The sequence below is a fragment of the Arvicola amphibius genome, chromosome 5, assembly GCF_903992535.2.
Source record: "Arvicola amphibius chromosome 5, mArvAmp1.2, whole genome shotgun sequence".
NCBI lineage: Eukaryota > Metazoa > Chordata > Mammalia > Rodentia > Cricetidae > Arvicola > Arvicola amphibius.
Genome location: NC_052051.1, coordinates 115,344,257 through 115,361,603, shown reverse-complemented (window position 1 = coordinate 115,361,603; position 17,347 = coordinate 115,344,257). Strand labels below are relative to the sequence as shown.

At 42.4% G+C, this 17,347-nt stretch overlaps 1 protein-coding gene across 1 annotated transcript in view; it reads right to left on the bottom strand.

The window, feature by feature from the left end:
• The window catches only part of Ndfip1 (Nedd4 family interacting protein 1), a 50,618-nt gene extending 36,409 nt beyond the window's left edge, over nucleotides 1-14,209 (bottom strand). The window contains exon 1 of the mRNA XM_038330816.1: nucleotides 13,963-14,209. Within this exon, the coding sequence (XP_038186744.1) occupies nucleotides 13,963-14,025 (63 nt within the window). The 5' untranslated portion in view covers nucleotides 14,026-14,209. The remainder of the gene's footprint in view (nucleotides 1-13,962) is intronic.
• Between the last annotated feature and the right edge of the window lie 3,138 nt (nucleotides 14,210-17,347).

Below are 17,347 nucleotides of genomic sequence, written 5' to 3'. Positions count from 1 at the left end.
CCAAAAGTATCGAACATGCACATGGTGAGTGTACGTACATACATGCAAGACAAAACATCCATACATGTAAACATAAAAATGAATCTAAAGAGATTTTTAAAAGAGTAAACTTTAAGGAAATAAACTTTAATATCAAAAGAATAAGGTAGTAGCGTTTTCTATTTTCGAAAAGCCAAATCTGTACTGTATAATTTTATTTAAATAAAACTTCAAATTAACTGTTGTACATCACTGTTCCCTTGTTACGTCAGTATCTGTCACCCTCAATAGCCCACAAATCATCACAGAACGTGACTGTGAATGGGTAAAAATGACGAGCAGTGAATCACTGCAATTTAAAAAAAAAATCATTTCCTGGGACTGGAGAGACAGTTCCGTGGTTAAGTGCACTGGCTGCTCTCCCAGAGGGCATGGGATTCAATCCCCAGCACCATACAGCAGTTCACAGCCATCTGTAACTCAGGCCCAAGAGATACAATACCTACCTCTGACCTCTATAGGCACTGCATACATGTGGTGCACAGACATCTGTGTAGAGAAAGCATCCATACACATAAAGTAATAATTTTTAAAGTTATGTGTGTGTGTATCGCACAACTGCAGCACTTAGAATATCCAAGACTACTATGTAGTACAGGCTGGTCTCCTTTTTATTTTTATGTATTGTTTCAGACCATATTTTGTGTCTGTCTCCCCTTTCAGCTCATTATGCCATTTAAATCACTGTTAAGTGATTTTAGAAACCATATAATATAGAATTACATAGTCAAAAAAAAAAAAAACTTAAAGTGTGTTGGCACATACCTATATCCCCACTAAAGAAAACTCCATTTTCCCAAATTCCCAAATGCAGAAGGGACACCTGTGGTGCCAACTGGCACAGCAAAGCACCTGCTGGCCTCTCCCTCACTGTCACAAGTACCTGTTACACTTTCAAAGATATGTTAACATTCCAGCTCTTCTCCCCTACCCTCAACTCTCAACTCATGGGCTTCCCTCCCCCAGCTACTCATTCTCCAGAAACCCTGATCCCCACCACCCATCGCCCCCGCCCTCCCTCCCTCTCTCCCCCATCTCTCTGCTCTGCTCCTGCTTCTCTCATGGCCGGGTTCAGGCTGCTGGCCATGTTCTAGTATTTTCTCTCTCAACTCTGGACTCCTCCAGATGCCTCTGCTTGTTCTCTCATAACTACAATAAACCTTCCCCGTAAGCACGAGCGGTCATATCATCAGTTTACATAGTAAGGAGGACAACTGCCCAAGCTCAGGTACTCAACACCAGGTCTCGGTGCTACACAGTGAGCCCTGGCTCAACAAAGAACCCCCCCACACAGCAAATCCACGTAAGTAATAAATCCAAGTAATTAATTCACACAATGATAAGTTACAGGGGCGAGGGAGACAGCTCAAGAAGTGAAGTGCTTACTGCACAAGTGTGAGGACCCCCTCCTCACATATACAAGTCAGGGCTTCCCATGCAGCTCACTGGTAGAACACTTGCCTAACATACAAGGTTCTGGGTTCAATTCCCAGCACTGAAAAAAAAATTAGCTGGGTATGTGGTGCACATCTTCAATCTCAGCATTCACGAAGTAGAGGCAGTCAGTCAGATCTCTGAGTTTGTGGCCAACCTAGGCTACATAGTGAACACCAGGCTAGCCAGCATTACACAATGAAGCCCTATCTCAAAATGATGGAAGCAAAGACCTGTATTTTGAGATCTGCATTTTGTTTACAGCCATCTTAAGCTCACAAATTAAGAAAAATATTTACCTCTATCCCCTCAGCAGGGTCTAGGAAATCAACCTGGCATCTTAACGTCTAGCAAGACCTGCAAGCACCAGACTTCAGAAACAATTAGCATTTTCCTTTGTTAGTCATTGATCACTGAGCCTCAGTATTTACCTATCAGTTAGGGGTATCTCCAGGCCTGAATTCCAGCAGACCTGACATCCCTCTCCTTCTCCTTCACCCATTTGCTATATAACAGCTTCTGAGGCATAATAAATGGCGTTTTGATCAGAAATACTGTCTTACCATCATTTCTTGTGTCTCTTGTACCCTCCATTCCTCTCCCCTAGGTTTATCAGGGACCACCATTCGCATCCCGCTGGCCGGGATATCAAAAAAATTTTTTTATTAAAATTTAATGAAGGCAGCAGTATTCTGTTCCTTGTACTAGTCAATAATTTTCCTTTCCTTTCTTTTAAAAGGTAATTGAAATTTTAGCTACTTATGGATGAGTGCTACAACCAAGGAAGGCACAATGACAATGGCTCCAGGAGTGATCTGTAGGTAGGTAGTACCCATCACTACTGTCCATGGGCATGTGTTAAAAACAGACACTAAGGGAAAGGAGCCTTATGAAGCATGGGAGGCTCACTGTTACCATATAGTGTAAAAGCAAATTTGTTTGAGAAACAAACCTTAAAAAAATAATAATAAAAACATGCTATGCCCGAGGATATAGAGCCACAAGTGCTTATTATCACTCTTCCTAGGAACAGGAACACCCCCCCTCACACACACACACAAACAAAATGTACAGTATGTTCCTTTCCTGTGTATCAAATTAATAACATAAGGGAAGAGATGGTAGTTATATAGTTAATGATTTTAAAAAGAAATGGCAACAAAATTAATAAACAAAAACAAGTAATATATCTCTAAGTCTTTAAAAATAAGCAATACTGAATGGGGATGATAAGGATGGCTCTGTGAATAAGAGCCTTAGACCCTAAATTCAATCGCAGGAACCCACATGGAAGGACAGAACAGAGTCCTGTAAGCTGTCTTCTGACCTCCAGTGTATAACCATGGTTACACACATGCGCACACAGGCATATACACTAAACACGTTTTTTTTTTAAAAGAAAAAAAACCTTGACTGTCCATTATTCAATCTGTAACACATACTATAATCTGCTGAATACAAATAAGCATCTAATAGATGCTTCTGGTACACATAAAGAAAAATTTGGTAATTTTATCATATTGCAATTCCTAAGATGTTTTTCCTTCTAAAAACACCAGTTGGCATATTTACTAAATGCAATACTCTCTATTGTCAAGACAGCACAATTAGATATAGAGGCTGAAAGTCAACAGCCATGTTGTGATGTACATTGCATTGTTAAACCATGTGTTGTTTGAGCTTACTGAGAAGCTGGCTCTGGAAAAAGGGTTGATCACCTTCCCTTCAGAATCAGGCATGTGTATCTCAAAATGTCCTTCAGTGTCCTGAGTCCAGGGATGGGCTGGTCCTCCTCCCTGCTAACTATAACAGGGGGGAAAGGAACAGCAAAATAGCTCAAGTAGAAATGTTGTGTACTTGAGAACGACTAAAAGGTGAACCATTTACAACAGAGGTTTATCCCAAAATATAAAACTGCCATGGGAATCTATCCATGGAGCCAAAACTCAGTCAGGAACTCCAGCTGACTGCCTCAATTTCCCCTGGAGGTTTCTGCTGGGTGTTGTAAGTGCCAGATTTGATGATGTTATCTATCTGTTGCTATTGGAAGCCGCACTGGAGGGAACACTCTGCTCTGCCTAGCTGTCCCTCAATCCGGAACTCCAGCTGGCTGCCTCAACTGGTTTTCCCAGTTATTTCTGGTCAATGTTTATAAACCCTCAATTGACGGTGTCTTGCTATTTCTATCACCTGCTATATTCTTTAACTCTTGCTTATTCTATACTTAATAAGCTCATAAAAAAGAAAACAACAAAACAAGCAAACAATAACAAAAACAGGCATGGTGCACACACCTTTAATATCAGAACACGGGAGACAGAGGCAGGTGAGTTCCATGATGGCCTGGTCTACACAGTGAGTTTTAGGCTAGCTAGGGCTACGTAGAGAGATCCTAACCAAAACAAACAAACAAACAAAAAAAATCAGGGCTGGAGATACGGCTTCAATTCCCAAGGAACTACATGGCAACTCACAACTGTGTATGACTCCAGCTCACACAGACACATATGCAGGCAAAACAGCACTGAACATAAAATAAAAATAAATCATAAAAAACAAGCCAAAAAAGAGAAAAAAACTATAAAGTCAAGCAACAAGACAGAAAGTAGCAAAACCTTGACAGCTGTAAGTGAGATTAACATGGGGGGCTGGTTCAGCACACAGGGAAGACTGAATCCTAAATCAGAACACAAAGTAGGCAACCTGTTTTACATGACCCAAAAGCTCAGAAATTGGTAACACCAGGTACTGATAAGCTGAGTTGAAAAAGATTTAAACAGAAAGAAGGAAAGGTTGTAGGAACAGCTAAAACATGCAGCTCCCAGGTCTCCTTTAGAAGGCTCACCTAGTATGTGTAAGACCACAGGTTCTATCCCCAGTACAAAAAACAAAAAACAAAAAAAAAAAACAAAACAAAAAAAGCTATTCTCGGGAGAACATAAGACAGGGAGAGAGCTTTGGGGAGACATCTGTCCTGTAACTAGCTCTTGTAGAACCAGGCTGGCCTTGAACTCACAGGGATTCACCTGCCTCTGCCTCCCGAGTGCTGGGATTAAAAGCGTGCGCCACCATGGCCCAGCTCTGTCCCCCCCACCCCCAAGAAAGGGTTTCTTTATGCAGCCCTGGCTGTCCTGGAACTCAGAGAATCCACTTCAAATCTGCATGTCCTCTTACCTCTAGATGCACGCGTGTGTGCGCGCACACACACACACACAATAAAGATATCTGATGCAGAACTGAATTTATTCAGCATTTCTTAGTTTCACATTAACGAACACCAAATGCAGGCTCTCTGTTGTGTATCTTCCAATTCTTGGCGTGCACAAAGCCCTGGGTTCCCCAGCTAGGGCAACACAAAATAACCCTGTCTCAGAAAACAAACAACAATAACAAAACTGTAGGAAACCACTTCTCCTAAGAGGGCAGAGGTGCCATTTATTCTAGAATCTAGTAGTTGACAACTGTGTATGTGTCCTGACTTCTGGAGAATAAGTTTCCCATACGCATGAGTTAATAATTCTGGTACCACTTTATATATGTATACTAAAACTGAAGAATGATGTAAAAAGATGCTACATGTAGGAGTCAAGTTTTTCACTGTTGAAATGGGAGTTTACAGATTAGGAGAATAAGTTAGTGTGATCCCCATGCTTGAATTAAAGCTGGAGACACTATGTGAACTTGGCTTTGGGTAATTTATTTATACAAATATTGTTTATGAGGCTGAGGGTGTAACTGAGTAACAAAGTATACACGCAGCATGTGGTAGAGCCTGGCTTCAATGTTCAGCACTTAAAGAAACAAGTACACAGACAGACATTCCTGGGTTTTGCCACCTTAGAAGGCCTACAATAACAACACCCAGGACAAGGACACAGACCTGGTTTCTGCTATCGTTCTCCAAAGAAAGGAAGGAAGGCTTTTTGGGGACATGAATCATTCTAAGATGGTATAAAAAATATACTAGATAAGACTGGTCCAAAAAGGAAGTGCTCTAAAACAAAGCAAAGATGTAGGTGTCCCAAAGGGAACCAGATACAGGACACAGGACCAACTGAGAGTTTCCCAAATTGCCAAAGACAGCACTACACAGTGGTACTGGAATTATAGTTCCAAATAATTATAAATGAGTTCATACAGATATAAATGACTAAGTAAGCTAATAGAGAAATCAATGTTACACATATAAAAATGGCAAATAATGCATGTTAATATTGTTAGTTCCACCCCTTCCACTTGGTCTGCGAGGGCCACCATTCGCACACAGTACAGCATGCAAGAGGGGAGAGCACCTTTTACAGAAGAGAGCCTGACACACACTTCAGTCATGGAGTAAGGCATGTTGACAGTATCATTTGTTATATGTGTCTATGAGCACATGTGTTCAGTCATGTGTAGAGGCTAAAAGTGAATTGAGGGTATCTTCCTCTCGTTTTCCATTTGTAATTTTACTTTCTGAGACATCTCTCACTGAACCTGACTGATTGGCAAGGAAGTCCTAGGCATCCTCCTGTCTCCACACCAAACTCTTAAGTTAAAGCATGTATGTGCATACATACTGCATACAGCCTGCACCTTATGTGGGTGCTGGCAATCAGAACTCAGGTCCTCAGGGCTACAAGCACTCTGACTGAGCCATACTTCCAAACTTGGTGAAATAAGAAATCAACACACAAGTGTGGTACACACCTTTAATCCCAGCACTCCAGAAATAGACAGATTCTAGGAGTCAGAAGCCAGCCTGGTCTATCTACTAGGTTCCAGGACAGCCAGGACCGCAGAGAGAGGAGACCCTGTCTCAATAAACAAACAAAAACAAACAAACAAACAAACAGAAATTATGTACTCAGAAAACAGAGTGAGAGCCTAATTTATAGGCAGGGTGTACTGGCTAATAGCACACCTGTTGTAACACTACACTTGAAACTGATAATAGAAACTGTGCCTCTACCTGGCAGCCACCAGAGGTGACTGTAACTAAAATGTTTGCAGAGCACAATTAATCTGATAAATGTTGACCACTTGTCTAGCTTATTGGCAATAATAACAAGGTGGAAAATACCTTTGACCTTATTTTCAGCATTAATCTGCAATTAAATTTCTTTATCTAAGTAGGTATATACCGGCCCTCTACAAGAATATGGTTCTTACTAAGCCATTGTACTTATGCAAAGATAATTTCAAAATAAAGTAATTTAAGGATTTGGCCGGGCGGTGGTGGCGCACGCCTTTAATCCCAGCACTCGGGAGGCAGAGGCAGGCGGATCTCTGAGTTCGAGGCCAGCCTGGTCTACAAGAGCTAGCTCCAGGACAGGCTCTAGAAACTACAGGGAAACCCTGTCTCGAAAAACCAAAAAAAAAAAAAAAAAAAAAAAAAAAGAAATTTAAGGATTTATTTTAAAGCCTTTGTAATCCCAGCACTGTGAAGGCTGAAGCGCAGGGGTCCCAAGTTCAAAGCCAGTCTGCGCTACACAATGAAACCCAATCAAAAACAACGAAGTTATTCTTGTGGTAATATTTATTTTTATAACTTAACATAGTATATATAGTGTATTATAACTGATGTTTGGAATAAACATGTATGCACAGGACCAGTGATGACCAGTCCTTAGAACAGGATTCTAGGGCAGCCCAATTGAGCCTTGGTTTCTACCCAAACCAGGAAGTTCTGTTCTGTTTACAGAGCACAGAGTGATGAAGCCAATAAATCTCCCCTAACAAGTGATGACCAATGGAGCCAGCCAGAAAGCAAGAATGGATAAGAATCTACCAGTGCCACAAAAAAAAAAAAAAAAAAAAAAAAAAAAAAAAAAAAAAAAATGATGCAGAGAACAAGGCTTGCCAAGAGTGAGCCAATTCAAAAACAAAGGACAGTCACAGTTCTGTGCTTCCCAACATTTACAAATCCTATTTCCATACTTCTAACAGATTCAAAGAGAGCTCTCAAGGCTGGCAAGATGGCTTGGCATGTAAAAGACACTAGTCGCCAAGCCTGACAACCTGAATTCCTTATCTAGGAGTTGCACCTGAGGAGAAAATCAGATCCTCTACCCACACCCACAAATAAAAAACACAATAAAAGGTTTTTTAAAGCTCTTATGATACTAACCTCATGTGACAATATCCACTTGAAACATCATTCTTTTCTCTATTTCACATAAAAAATATTTGTAAATGAAATTATAGGATTTACAGCCAGGCATAGTAGTATATGTCTGTAACCCTAGCACTTTGGAGACTAAGGCGGAAGGATTGTTTTAAGTTCAAGGCTAGTCTGAGCTATACTGTGAGTTCTAGGTCAGCCTGAGCTACAGTGTAAGATCCTGTTTTCTCCAAAGATAAAAATATAAAAGTATTAACAAAAGAGAAATTATATGATTGATGCAAAATAAAAATTTCTGATCCAGGAATATAAATAAGACTGGCTATTGATAGGTATTTACTGAGTACAGGCGATGGCTTCCATAAGGCTTATCATACTATTTTATTTTGTATGTATTTGAAATACTAATAAAAAATTGAGCCAGGGATAGTGGTACACTCCTTTTAATCCCAGCACTCAGGAGGCAGAGGCAGGCAGATCTGTCTGTTTGAGTCCAAGGCCAGTCTAGTCTACATAGCAAGTTCTAGGACAGCCAGGACTACTACGTACTGAGACCCTGTCTGAAAACAAACAAACAAAGGCTGAAAAAACAAATACCATTAAGAAATAATTACAGGGAACAGCAGAGAAGGTTCAGCAGTTAGATCACTAGGTGTTCTTCCAGAGGACCTGTGTTCAATTCCCAGTACCCACATGACAGCTCACAACTGTCTGTAACTCCAGTTCCTGGGCATCTGACACCCTCACACAGATATATACATGCAGGTAAAATACCAATACACATAAAATAAATAAATAAATCTAAAAATATAATAAGTACAGGCCAGGTGTGGTGGTAAACACCTTTAATCCCTATAGGTGGTAGAGGCAGTCACAGCTCTGTAAGTTCAAAGCTAAATCAACCTACACACATAGGAAATTCTAGGGTAGCCTGATTCAAGTAACAATTACAAAAGCCATCTTTCCAAAGACTATATACAGTCAATGCAATGAAAAAGAAATCAATACAACTGACAAACAGATGTCTACTATCAAGAAATCAGAATAAGGCTAGTGTATGACTCAAGAGGATAGTGACTGCCAGCCATGAACAAAAGCCTAGCTTCCATCCTTAGCACTAAAAAAAAGGAAAGAAAAATTAGAAACTGCTCTTGAGAATATGGAGAAACTGTAATCTCTGTAAAATGCTGGCAACATTCAAGATGGTGTGGCTGCTACGGGTAGCAGAATAGTAGTTCTAAGAAAACTTAAAAATAGAATTGCCAAACCATCCAGGAATTTCACTTCTGGGTATATTCTCATAAAACTCAAAAGTGAAGACCAAGAGGTATGCATACACCCATGTTCTCAATGTATTATGCACAAAAACCAAATGTCCACCAGCAAAGGAATTTATTTTTAAAAATGTAGCACAGTATGTTGAAGCCTTACTTTTTATTTAAACAGAAAAGGAGAGATGGTAAAAAAAAAAAAAAAAAATGTAGCACAGGTAGGTCTGGTGCCATCGGCCTGTAATCCCAGCTCTTGGAAGATAGAAGCAGGAAGATAAGGAGTTCAAGGTGAGCCTCAGAGAGAGGGGTGTTGGGGAGAGGTCAGGCCTTGATGTCAGACCCCATCTCAAAACCAACAAACAAGAAATTAAATATAGACCAACATAAAACAAAATATTGTTCAGCCTTAAGAAAGAAATTCTGAGGCTGGAGAGATGCTCAGTGGTTAAGAACACTGACTGCTCTTCCAGAGGACCCAGGTTCAATTCCCAGCACCCACATGGCAGCTCACAACTGTCTATATAATTCCAGTTCCAGGGGACCAATGGCAAAAGCACCAACGCACATTAAACAAACAAACAAATGAATAAATAAATAAAACCATGTCAGCTAATAAATCCTACCTAAAGGGGCTGAAAGATGATGGCTCAGCAGTTAAGAGCACTTCATTATTTTTCCAGAGGTCCTAAGTTCAATTCCCAGCAACCATATGATGGCTCACAACCATCTGTAATGGGATCAGATTCCTTCTTCTGATATGTATAAAGACAGGATGCTGGTGTAAAATACATGAATAATTTTTTTTTAAAAAAAGAAAAATTCTACCAAAAAAAAAAGGACAGAAAAAAGGAAGGAAGGTATTCTGACATTTCCTATATGGATGAACCTTAGCAATATGCGACATGAAAAAGATAATTACAAAGGGATAAATAGCTGATGACATGTCACATGAAAAGACAATTACAAAAAGATAAATAATTGGTTGCATTTACACTGGTTTCTAGTTGACACAGGCAGGAATAAGCAATGTGGAGTATTGTTTAATGGGAACTAGACACAGGGTAGGTTTCATACATATGAATACACTTAATGCTGGCAGATTTTGTACTTAGAAATGCTCAGGGTGGGAGGTGCTCTGTGGCAGAGCATGTGGTTACCATGTATAAAGCTCTAGGTTTAATCCCTAGCACCAAGAGGCAAGGGGATGGAAAATTAGTGTGGTGTATTTTATTTTACACAATTCTAAAACATTTCAAAGAAACAAGTAATCTATCTTCCATAAACAATCTACCCATGTTTGTTTCAAACAGGATCTCACTATGTAATCTAGCAGGCCTAGAGGTCACAACCCTACTGCCTCAGCCTCCAAAGCCCTGAAATCACAAGAGTGCACCAACCACTGTGTCCTGCTTCAAGGATTTCTGTATGTTTTCTTAGATGACTAACAATTGGCCACAAATACAGCAAATAATCTTTAAAACTAACAAGATGTGAAAGAGATAACCTGTCAATGTAGCTGTAACTTCTGAAAACTTTATAACAAACATGCAGAAAACAACCACGGGGCACCTTGACCTTCTTCCTCGATCCTAACTTCACCGCATACTCAGTTTTACCCAGCAGAGAGGTGACACTCTTCCCGAATCTATCAAAATGCCCTTTCAGAATGCTCAGGGAACTTAACCCAAAAAGTTATCACCCATGCTTGGTTTATGATGTCATCTGAGTGCTACACAAACTTACTGGTGATGACCGCAAATAGGCCATGAGCTATGTCTAAAACAGCACACCCTGTTTTTTATGAATATTGCAGCACTGTCCATTTACATAGGATCCAAATTCAAACTTTTTTGTTTTTGTTTTTTGAGACAACATTTCTCTGTGTAGCCATCTGGAAGTTGCCCTGTAGACCAAACTGGCCTCTAACTCAGAAATCCTCCTGCCTCTACCACCTGAGCACTCGGATCACAGGCATGCACCACCACCACCCAGCTCAAGTCCAAATATCTTAAAATATCTAACATGAGGTAGCAAAATTCATGAAATAAAGGCAAAGATGTATTGCAGTAAGAAAAATGCAACTAATGTCTTCTCTGAGCTAGCCATAGCTGGGCATGAGCCCGGTTAAACCTTTCAGAAACATTGCTCCATATATTTGGATACAGTCTCAGTTTTAAAACAGCAAAAATGGGGGTGGGGGGAGAAGAAATCATACTACAGGGAAACTGGGTCCATATTAAGTTCAAGTTGTGCATAAATGTGCACACACTCATAAAATCTTGTAAGAGCAAAGGAAACCAGCAGTGTTAGCATTTCTGAATGAATCATAAAGCTTTCCATTACAGTCACCTAGCTGGAAGACCATCTCAGATGAACCAGATCAAAAGAAGTCAGAACAGTCTTTTGTGACTGCCTAAAGAGTAGCATGTTCCTGTCAAGTGGCCTGGACAATTCACCAGCATTCTATAATTCAAAAGCCTTTTAAATATGTATAGTCTCTGATCACACTATAAAGGACAGTTACATGTGTGTGGAAAACAAAACTTCAATGAATGAAAAAATTAAAAATATTCTTAGGGACTACCAATAGGTGGTTGAGTTATGGCTCAGTCATACAATTAAATATCACACAGGCATTAAAAATAGCTGATATGTTACACAGAGAAATACAGTCTCGACCCCCTCCCCCCATGGTTGCTAAGAGAGGCTAGAGACATAGTTCAGTGGCAGGGTTTACCTAGAAAGTGTAAGGCCTTAGGTTGTAGGCCCTACTCTCAGCACTGACTTTAAAAAAAAAATTAAAAACAAAAATGAGGAGAAATAAAAATCCAATTTTGTTAATAATTGTGTGCCTTTGTACATACATTGATGCAAGACCAACATATGAACATTCACGAATGCACATGCCTGAGACTATGGACACATCCAAGTGTGATCAGGAGCCCACAGAACTGCATGAATGTAAAGATGGCCTGTATAGACATGCATGTGTACATAAGACACATGTACGCATATGTACCTGCTAATGGACACAGCCTGTCTTTGGGCCTTAAGCCTTTTATGTAGGTAAGTACATAATTTCTCTTATAATCACAATCTGAGAGCTTTGTTGACCTGAGCACGTCACTGAGCCCCTAAGAGATCTGACTTCTATAAAACGTCATCTATAAAATGAGATAAACCTTGAGTCATCAAGGCGTAGTCAGGGTTCCATGAAGACGGATTTAAAGGGAGTCCGCGTGCCTGGCACAGGAAGATCAGCTAGCACTCCTCATCTGACACATGCACACTGAGCACACTTTTTCACGTCTACTCAGCTCCAATCCACAAAAATACCGAACCATTCATTAACTGTGCTTTTCCACGGGGACGGATTTGGGGTTGCCTCGACCTTTGCTTTCAAATTTTACAATTTTTTCCTAGGAGGATTTTTTTCAAGTTTTATTGAAGATTATTTCTTGAAATTTCTTCAAATTTATTTTGCTGTTGTTGAGGCAGGATCTTCCTGTACCTCAGGCTGCTTGCAACTAATCTGGCAGTCCTTAAACTTCTGATTTTCCTGCCTCGGCCTCAGAAGTGCCAGGTTAGGGACACGAGCCACCACGCCCAACAAAATCATTACTTTTAGAGTAATGATAAAAAGATGACCCATCTCTATCTAACATACCTAAATTCTGCATAATCAAAAAGCTCCTAAACACAGACGCCAACAAATGCATTATTTCAGTACTCTAACAAATTTCCTGTATTCTAGCCGTAAACAAGCATTACCCCGTAGCTCAGTAAGATGGCAGTACAAAGAAAATCCACAGTTCTTCTGCTTGTTTGCCTATCCAAGTCGGGATGGAAAGATATGGCACTCTTTAAGGTTCAGGGGATTTGTAAACAGGTTGATAAAAGTCTGTGACTCGAATTTACTAAAACAGGAAAGCACTGGATTCTCATCCAAGGTCACAGAAGACAGAGAAGACGTAAAGACAGACTGCGGGGGCCACAATTTGGGGTGTTTATGAAACCAAGAGGCTAAATCCTTAACTAGTCATTTCAGGAGTCCGGGCGGGGGCGGGAAGGAGGGCGGATTACAACACACCGCTGAAGACAGCAAAACAAACCAGGAGCCGACTGCGCCAGGGTTAATCTGCAACACGCTTTAATCGTACTGGTTTTATTTCTACAACGTAGTAAACGTAGATCACTTAAATCACGCCATTTTATGTCGGAAAAAGCAGGATTGACGTTTTCGTATTCAAGTTACACTGAAAACATTTGAAATTTGACAAAACAGAAGCAGTTCAGTCAACAACTCTCTGGCTCACCTCCCACAATTACGAGGTTTTATATTATTATCTCTCATCCCCCCCCCCCAAAAAGTGTCTAATTTCCCTAGGAAACCTACCCACCACAGGCCGGTAGGGGAAAAAAAATCTCTTCTCCCTAGGGCCTCAATTTACAGATTCACACAGCAGATAATAATCCAATCATCTGGATATATTTCCTCCCTAGATATGCTATTAAATCTCTTTAAACGTCATTTCCAAGCGTGCAAAATACACCCGGGCACACGCCCTGCAGCCTCACGGTAGCCCTGCATTTTGGGGCCTCTCTCCAGCCAAATATCGCCTTTTCCAAATCGATTGAAAGCTGCGGGTTCGCCTCTCGCTTCATTTTTTTGACTCGAGTCTTAAAGGGAACGAGGGGGATGGGTTTGGACAGAAGCGAGGCTCTGAAACCCTGAGTAATCGCACCTTGCTGCGGACAGCCGCCGGCGGCAGCACGGGCGATTACGATCTTTACTTCTAAACCCATTTCCTTTACCTTTTTGGCTTAAAAATATAGGAAAGAAAATCCCCTCCCCCCCCCCCCGATTTTCCAATGACATCAAACCAACGCTGAGAGAAGGAAGGACGGATGCCTCCAAGTCGGAGCCCCCAGAGCGCCACGAGTTCGGCCTCCGGGCCCCGCCCGACCTGGGAACCAGGGTTAATGAGGTCCCCGCCCGGCTGGCCCGAGCCGCGACGGGCCCAGGCCCCGGGGTCCGGCCCAGGCCCGGCGCGGCCTGTAAAGCCCCGGCGTCGAGTGGCCGGCGGAGGGCGGGGCGGGCCCAGGGCCGCTCACCTGCTGGTACCCGGTGCCGCAGGCCGGCTCCACGGCTGCCAGCGCTGCCAACGCCAAGGCCATGGCGCAGCGGGCCTCAGGGAAGGAGCGCAAACGAGCGAGCTGAAGAGGCGCGGACGCCGCGGCCGAGGGTCGCCGGGAGGCCGAGAGGTACGCGGCGCGGCGTCGGGATGGCCGCTGCTAGCGCTGGCACGCTCTCCCCGGACACTGAGCGCCGCCGCCGAGGATCCGTCGCGGCCCCTGGGGAGGAGGCGGGGACGAGGACGACGACGCTGCGCCGCCGCCCCGCCCCCTCCGCGCCCCGCCCCGCCCCGCCAGGCCCGGCCGCGCCCCTGGCCCCTGCCCCAGCCTCTGCCAGTTTCCGAAGTCGCTTTTCTGTAGGTTTGAGGTTCCTATCCGCTCCCTACCTAACTGCCATCCTCAGACGTCAGACGTCAACCAGCCATAGAGCAGGGGCCTCATCCCGCCAGTCAAGACCCTTAAGATGCATGTAAAGCCAAGGATATATGTAAATGCCTATTTAAATATCCTCTTATAAAGTTTTATTGTAACACAGCCCCTTCCGTCTAGTGTGGCCTGCAAACGCTGAAGAATGTATACTGCCTGCCCTTTAATAGAGAAAAAATGCTGACCCTAAATCTTAGACTGGGTTGTTTATAATACAGCCTCATGTATGTAGCCGTGTAGTAGATCTTCTGTTGATACAGAATCCATATTATCTGAAACAAAACTCTGAGGAAGTGGCATGAAAGTCAAACTTGAAGGATTTTATTCAGATAGCAGGAACGTGTGTTGTGGCCGTGACAAGAGAGAGCTAGCCTCACAGAACTAAAAGGCTCTCAGCCCTTGGGTGGAGGAGTTACTGTGAGCGATGGTTCACAAATGAGGAAATTGTATGTGAGGATTCAGTTCAGCTCCTGAAAGGAAGAGGTGGAATGCAAGCCCATTAAGCCAGCTTTCTTAACCATTACCACACAGTTTAAATTATAAGCTTTGTGGAGACAAGAGTGTTTCTCAGGTGTGAGAGACAGTTATGTTTTAAGTCTTAATTACTGGGCCTAAGATTTCCGGGAAACAAATGCCTCTAACTTGCAAGCCCCTTGCCCGAGGACAGTTCCTAAAACGCTGGAGGCTGTTGTTTAGGTGAGATAACAGGTCACATGTTTTCACTCCCCAGAACAAGTTGTTTGACCCACCTGCACCGGATATGCTTGATCACAAGTGGGTGGAAGTTCATTGGCAGGAAATATATCAGAATGTATGCTTGCCCTCGATTGGACCTGATGGAAAATAAGCCCCTGCAAACTGTGACTGGGGGTCATTTTCTGGGAAACCAGAGATGGACCTGGCCAGAGTCCATCCACCTGACCAGTATTTAATTAAAACTTGCTTCAAATTTGACTTTGAACTGTGGTAGTGGTCTTATTCTCTACTGGTGGGATTGACAAGCCTTTCCTACAAGGAATGAACAGTGCGGCTGCATAGCACGCAGTTCAGGGACTGTTTCTTCTTATCACATTCAGCAGTCTAGAATCACTTATAAGAACCCGCCTAACACAGAAGGAGGCATAGGGGAGAATTCTTCACTCCTTAAAGCATGTTGCAATTCCTGTTCCTTTTTTGTTGTCTTTCCAAGTTAGTGCTCTGCAGTTGGTTAAAATAGGATTATCTTAGCTTCTAATTTTGAAGTTTAGCTATACCTTTATGTGTTGGTTGTATTTTAAAAAACATAGCTGTTTTGAACTACCCTAAGATTTCCATGTACAGAAGTGCATTATAATCAAATAAAAATTCATGGGGCAGTGGTAGCTCACTCCTTTAATCCCAACACTCGGGAGGCAGAGGCAGGCAGATCTCTAAATTCAAGGCCAGCCTGGTTACAGAGAGAGTTCCAGAACAGCCAGGGCTACACAGAGAAACCTTTTCTCAAATAATAAAATAAAATATTCTATAGAGAGGGAACGATGGCTTAGTGGTTAAGAGCACTGATCGTTAAGAGCACTGGCTGCTCTTTCAGGGGACCCAGGTTCAATCCCCAGTACCCACATAGTAGAAACATCTGTAACACCTGTTCCAGGAGATCAGACTCCCGTTTTTAGCCTTTAAGGGCATTGCAGGCACATGGTACATAAACATACATGCAGGGAAAACACCCATACACACAAAGTAATTTTCAAATGAAATATCAAGATACATATATTTTCACTCTGGGTCTTCCCACATCTAAACCCCTATATAATTCCCTATTTCTAAGTATTAGCACTGGGTCTGTATTTATGTGCTAAGAGCGTAGATACTTAGCAATATGCTAAGCTGGGAAGTCGGCTAGGCTGCTTGCTCCCTTTCTCTTTTGTTTTTCCTCTTCCTCTTCAGTGCTGGGAACTGAAGCCCGCGCCTTGAGCACGCAAGACAAGCCCTCTCTGCCTCTGAGTAGCATGTCAAATCCAGAAGGACAAACTTTACATGTTATTTGCTACAGCGAACCAAACAAACACAATTTCCTTCCATGTGGTCTTATATAAGAAAGGAGGAAGTCTGATTTGAAATTTAAAAGCATATATCATCAGTGGAAAATAGAAATCAGGTCACTTTGTCTAAATTTATAAGTAAGAAGGAATAAAGAAGCATATGTCTGTCCTGTCACATATGGCTGTTGCAGGAACTGCCATCTTCTCGAAGGCTTACTCTGGAGGAGGAGATGCTCTTCTTCATCTCTTATGTCTCCCTTAATATCTATATACTGCCTGCATGTGCACCCAGATAATAGCAAGCTATAAACAATAGCCACAGACAATCAATCTCTCCCTTCTAATGCCCCTTCCCAGCTCCTTTTTTGATACCCTCAATCACGGTGTTTTGAGTAACATTTTGCTCTATCTCTTTACCTCCCCCCCAACAGGGTTTCTCTGTATAACAGCTCTAGCTGTTCTGGAACTCACTCTGTAGACCAGGCTAGCCTCAAACCAACAAAGATCCACCTGCCTCTGCCTCCTCAGTGTGGGGAATCAAAGGTATGCATCACCACTGCCTGACTTTCCCTAAACTTTTAATACACAAGTCAAGATTATTTGTCTTGATTCAATGAGTATCTAAACCAAAAATTAAAAACCTGTTCTTTCTCTCTCTCTCTCTCTCTCTCTCTCTCTCTCTCTCTCTCTCTCTCTCCTCCCTCTCCTCTCTCTCTCTCTCTCTCTCTCTCTCCCTCTCCCTCTCCCTCTCCCTCTCCCTCTCCCTCTCTCCCTCCCTCCCTCTCGCTCTCCCTCTCCCTCTCGCTCTCCCTCTCCCTCTCCCTCTGCCTCTCCCTCTCTCTCTCTCTTTCTCTCTGACTTTCCAACATCAAACCACCCTGACAGAAAGAGCAGATGCCTTCATGTGGGAGCCCCAG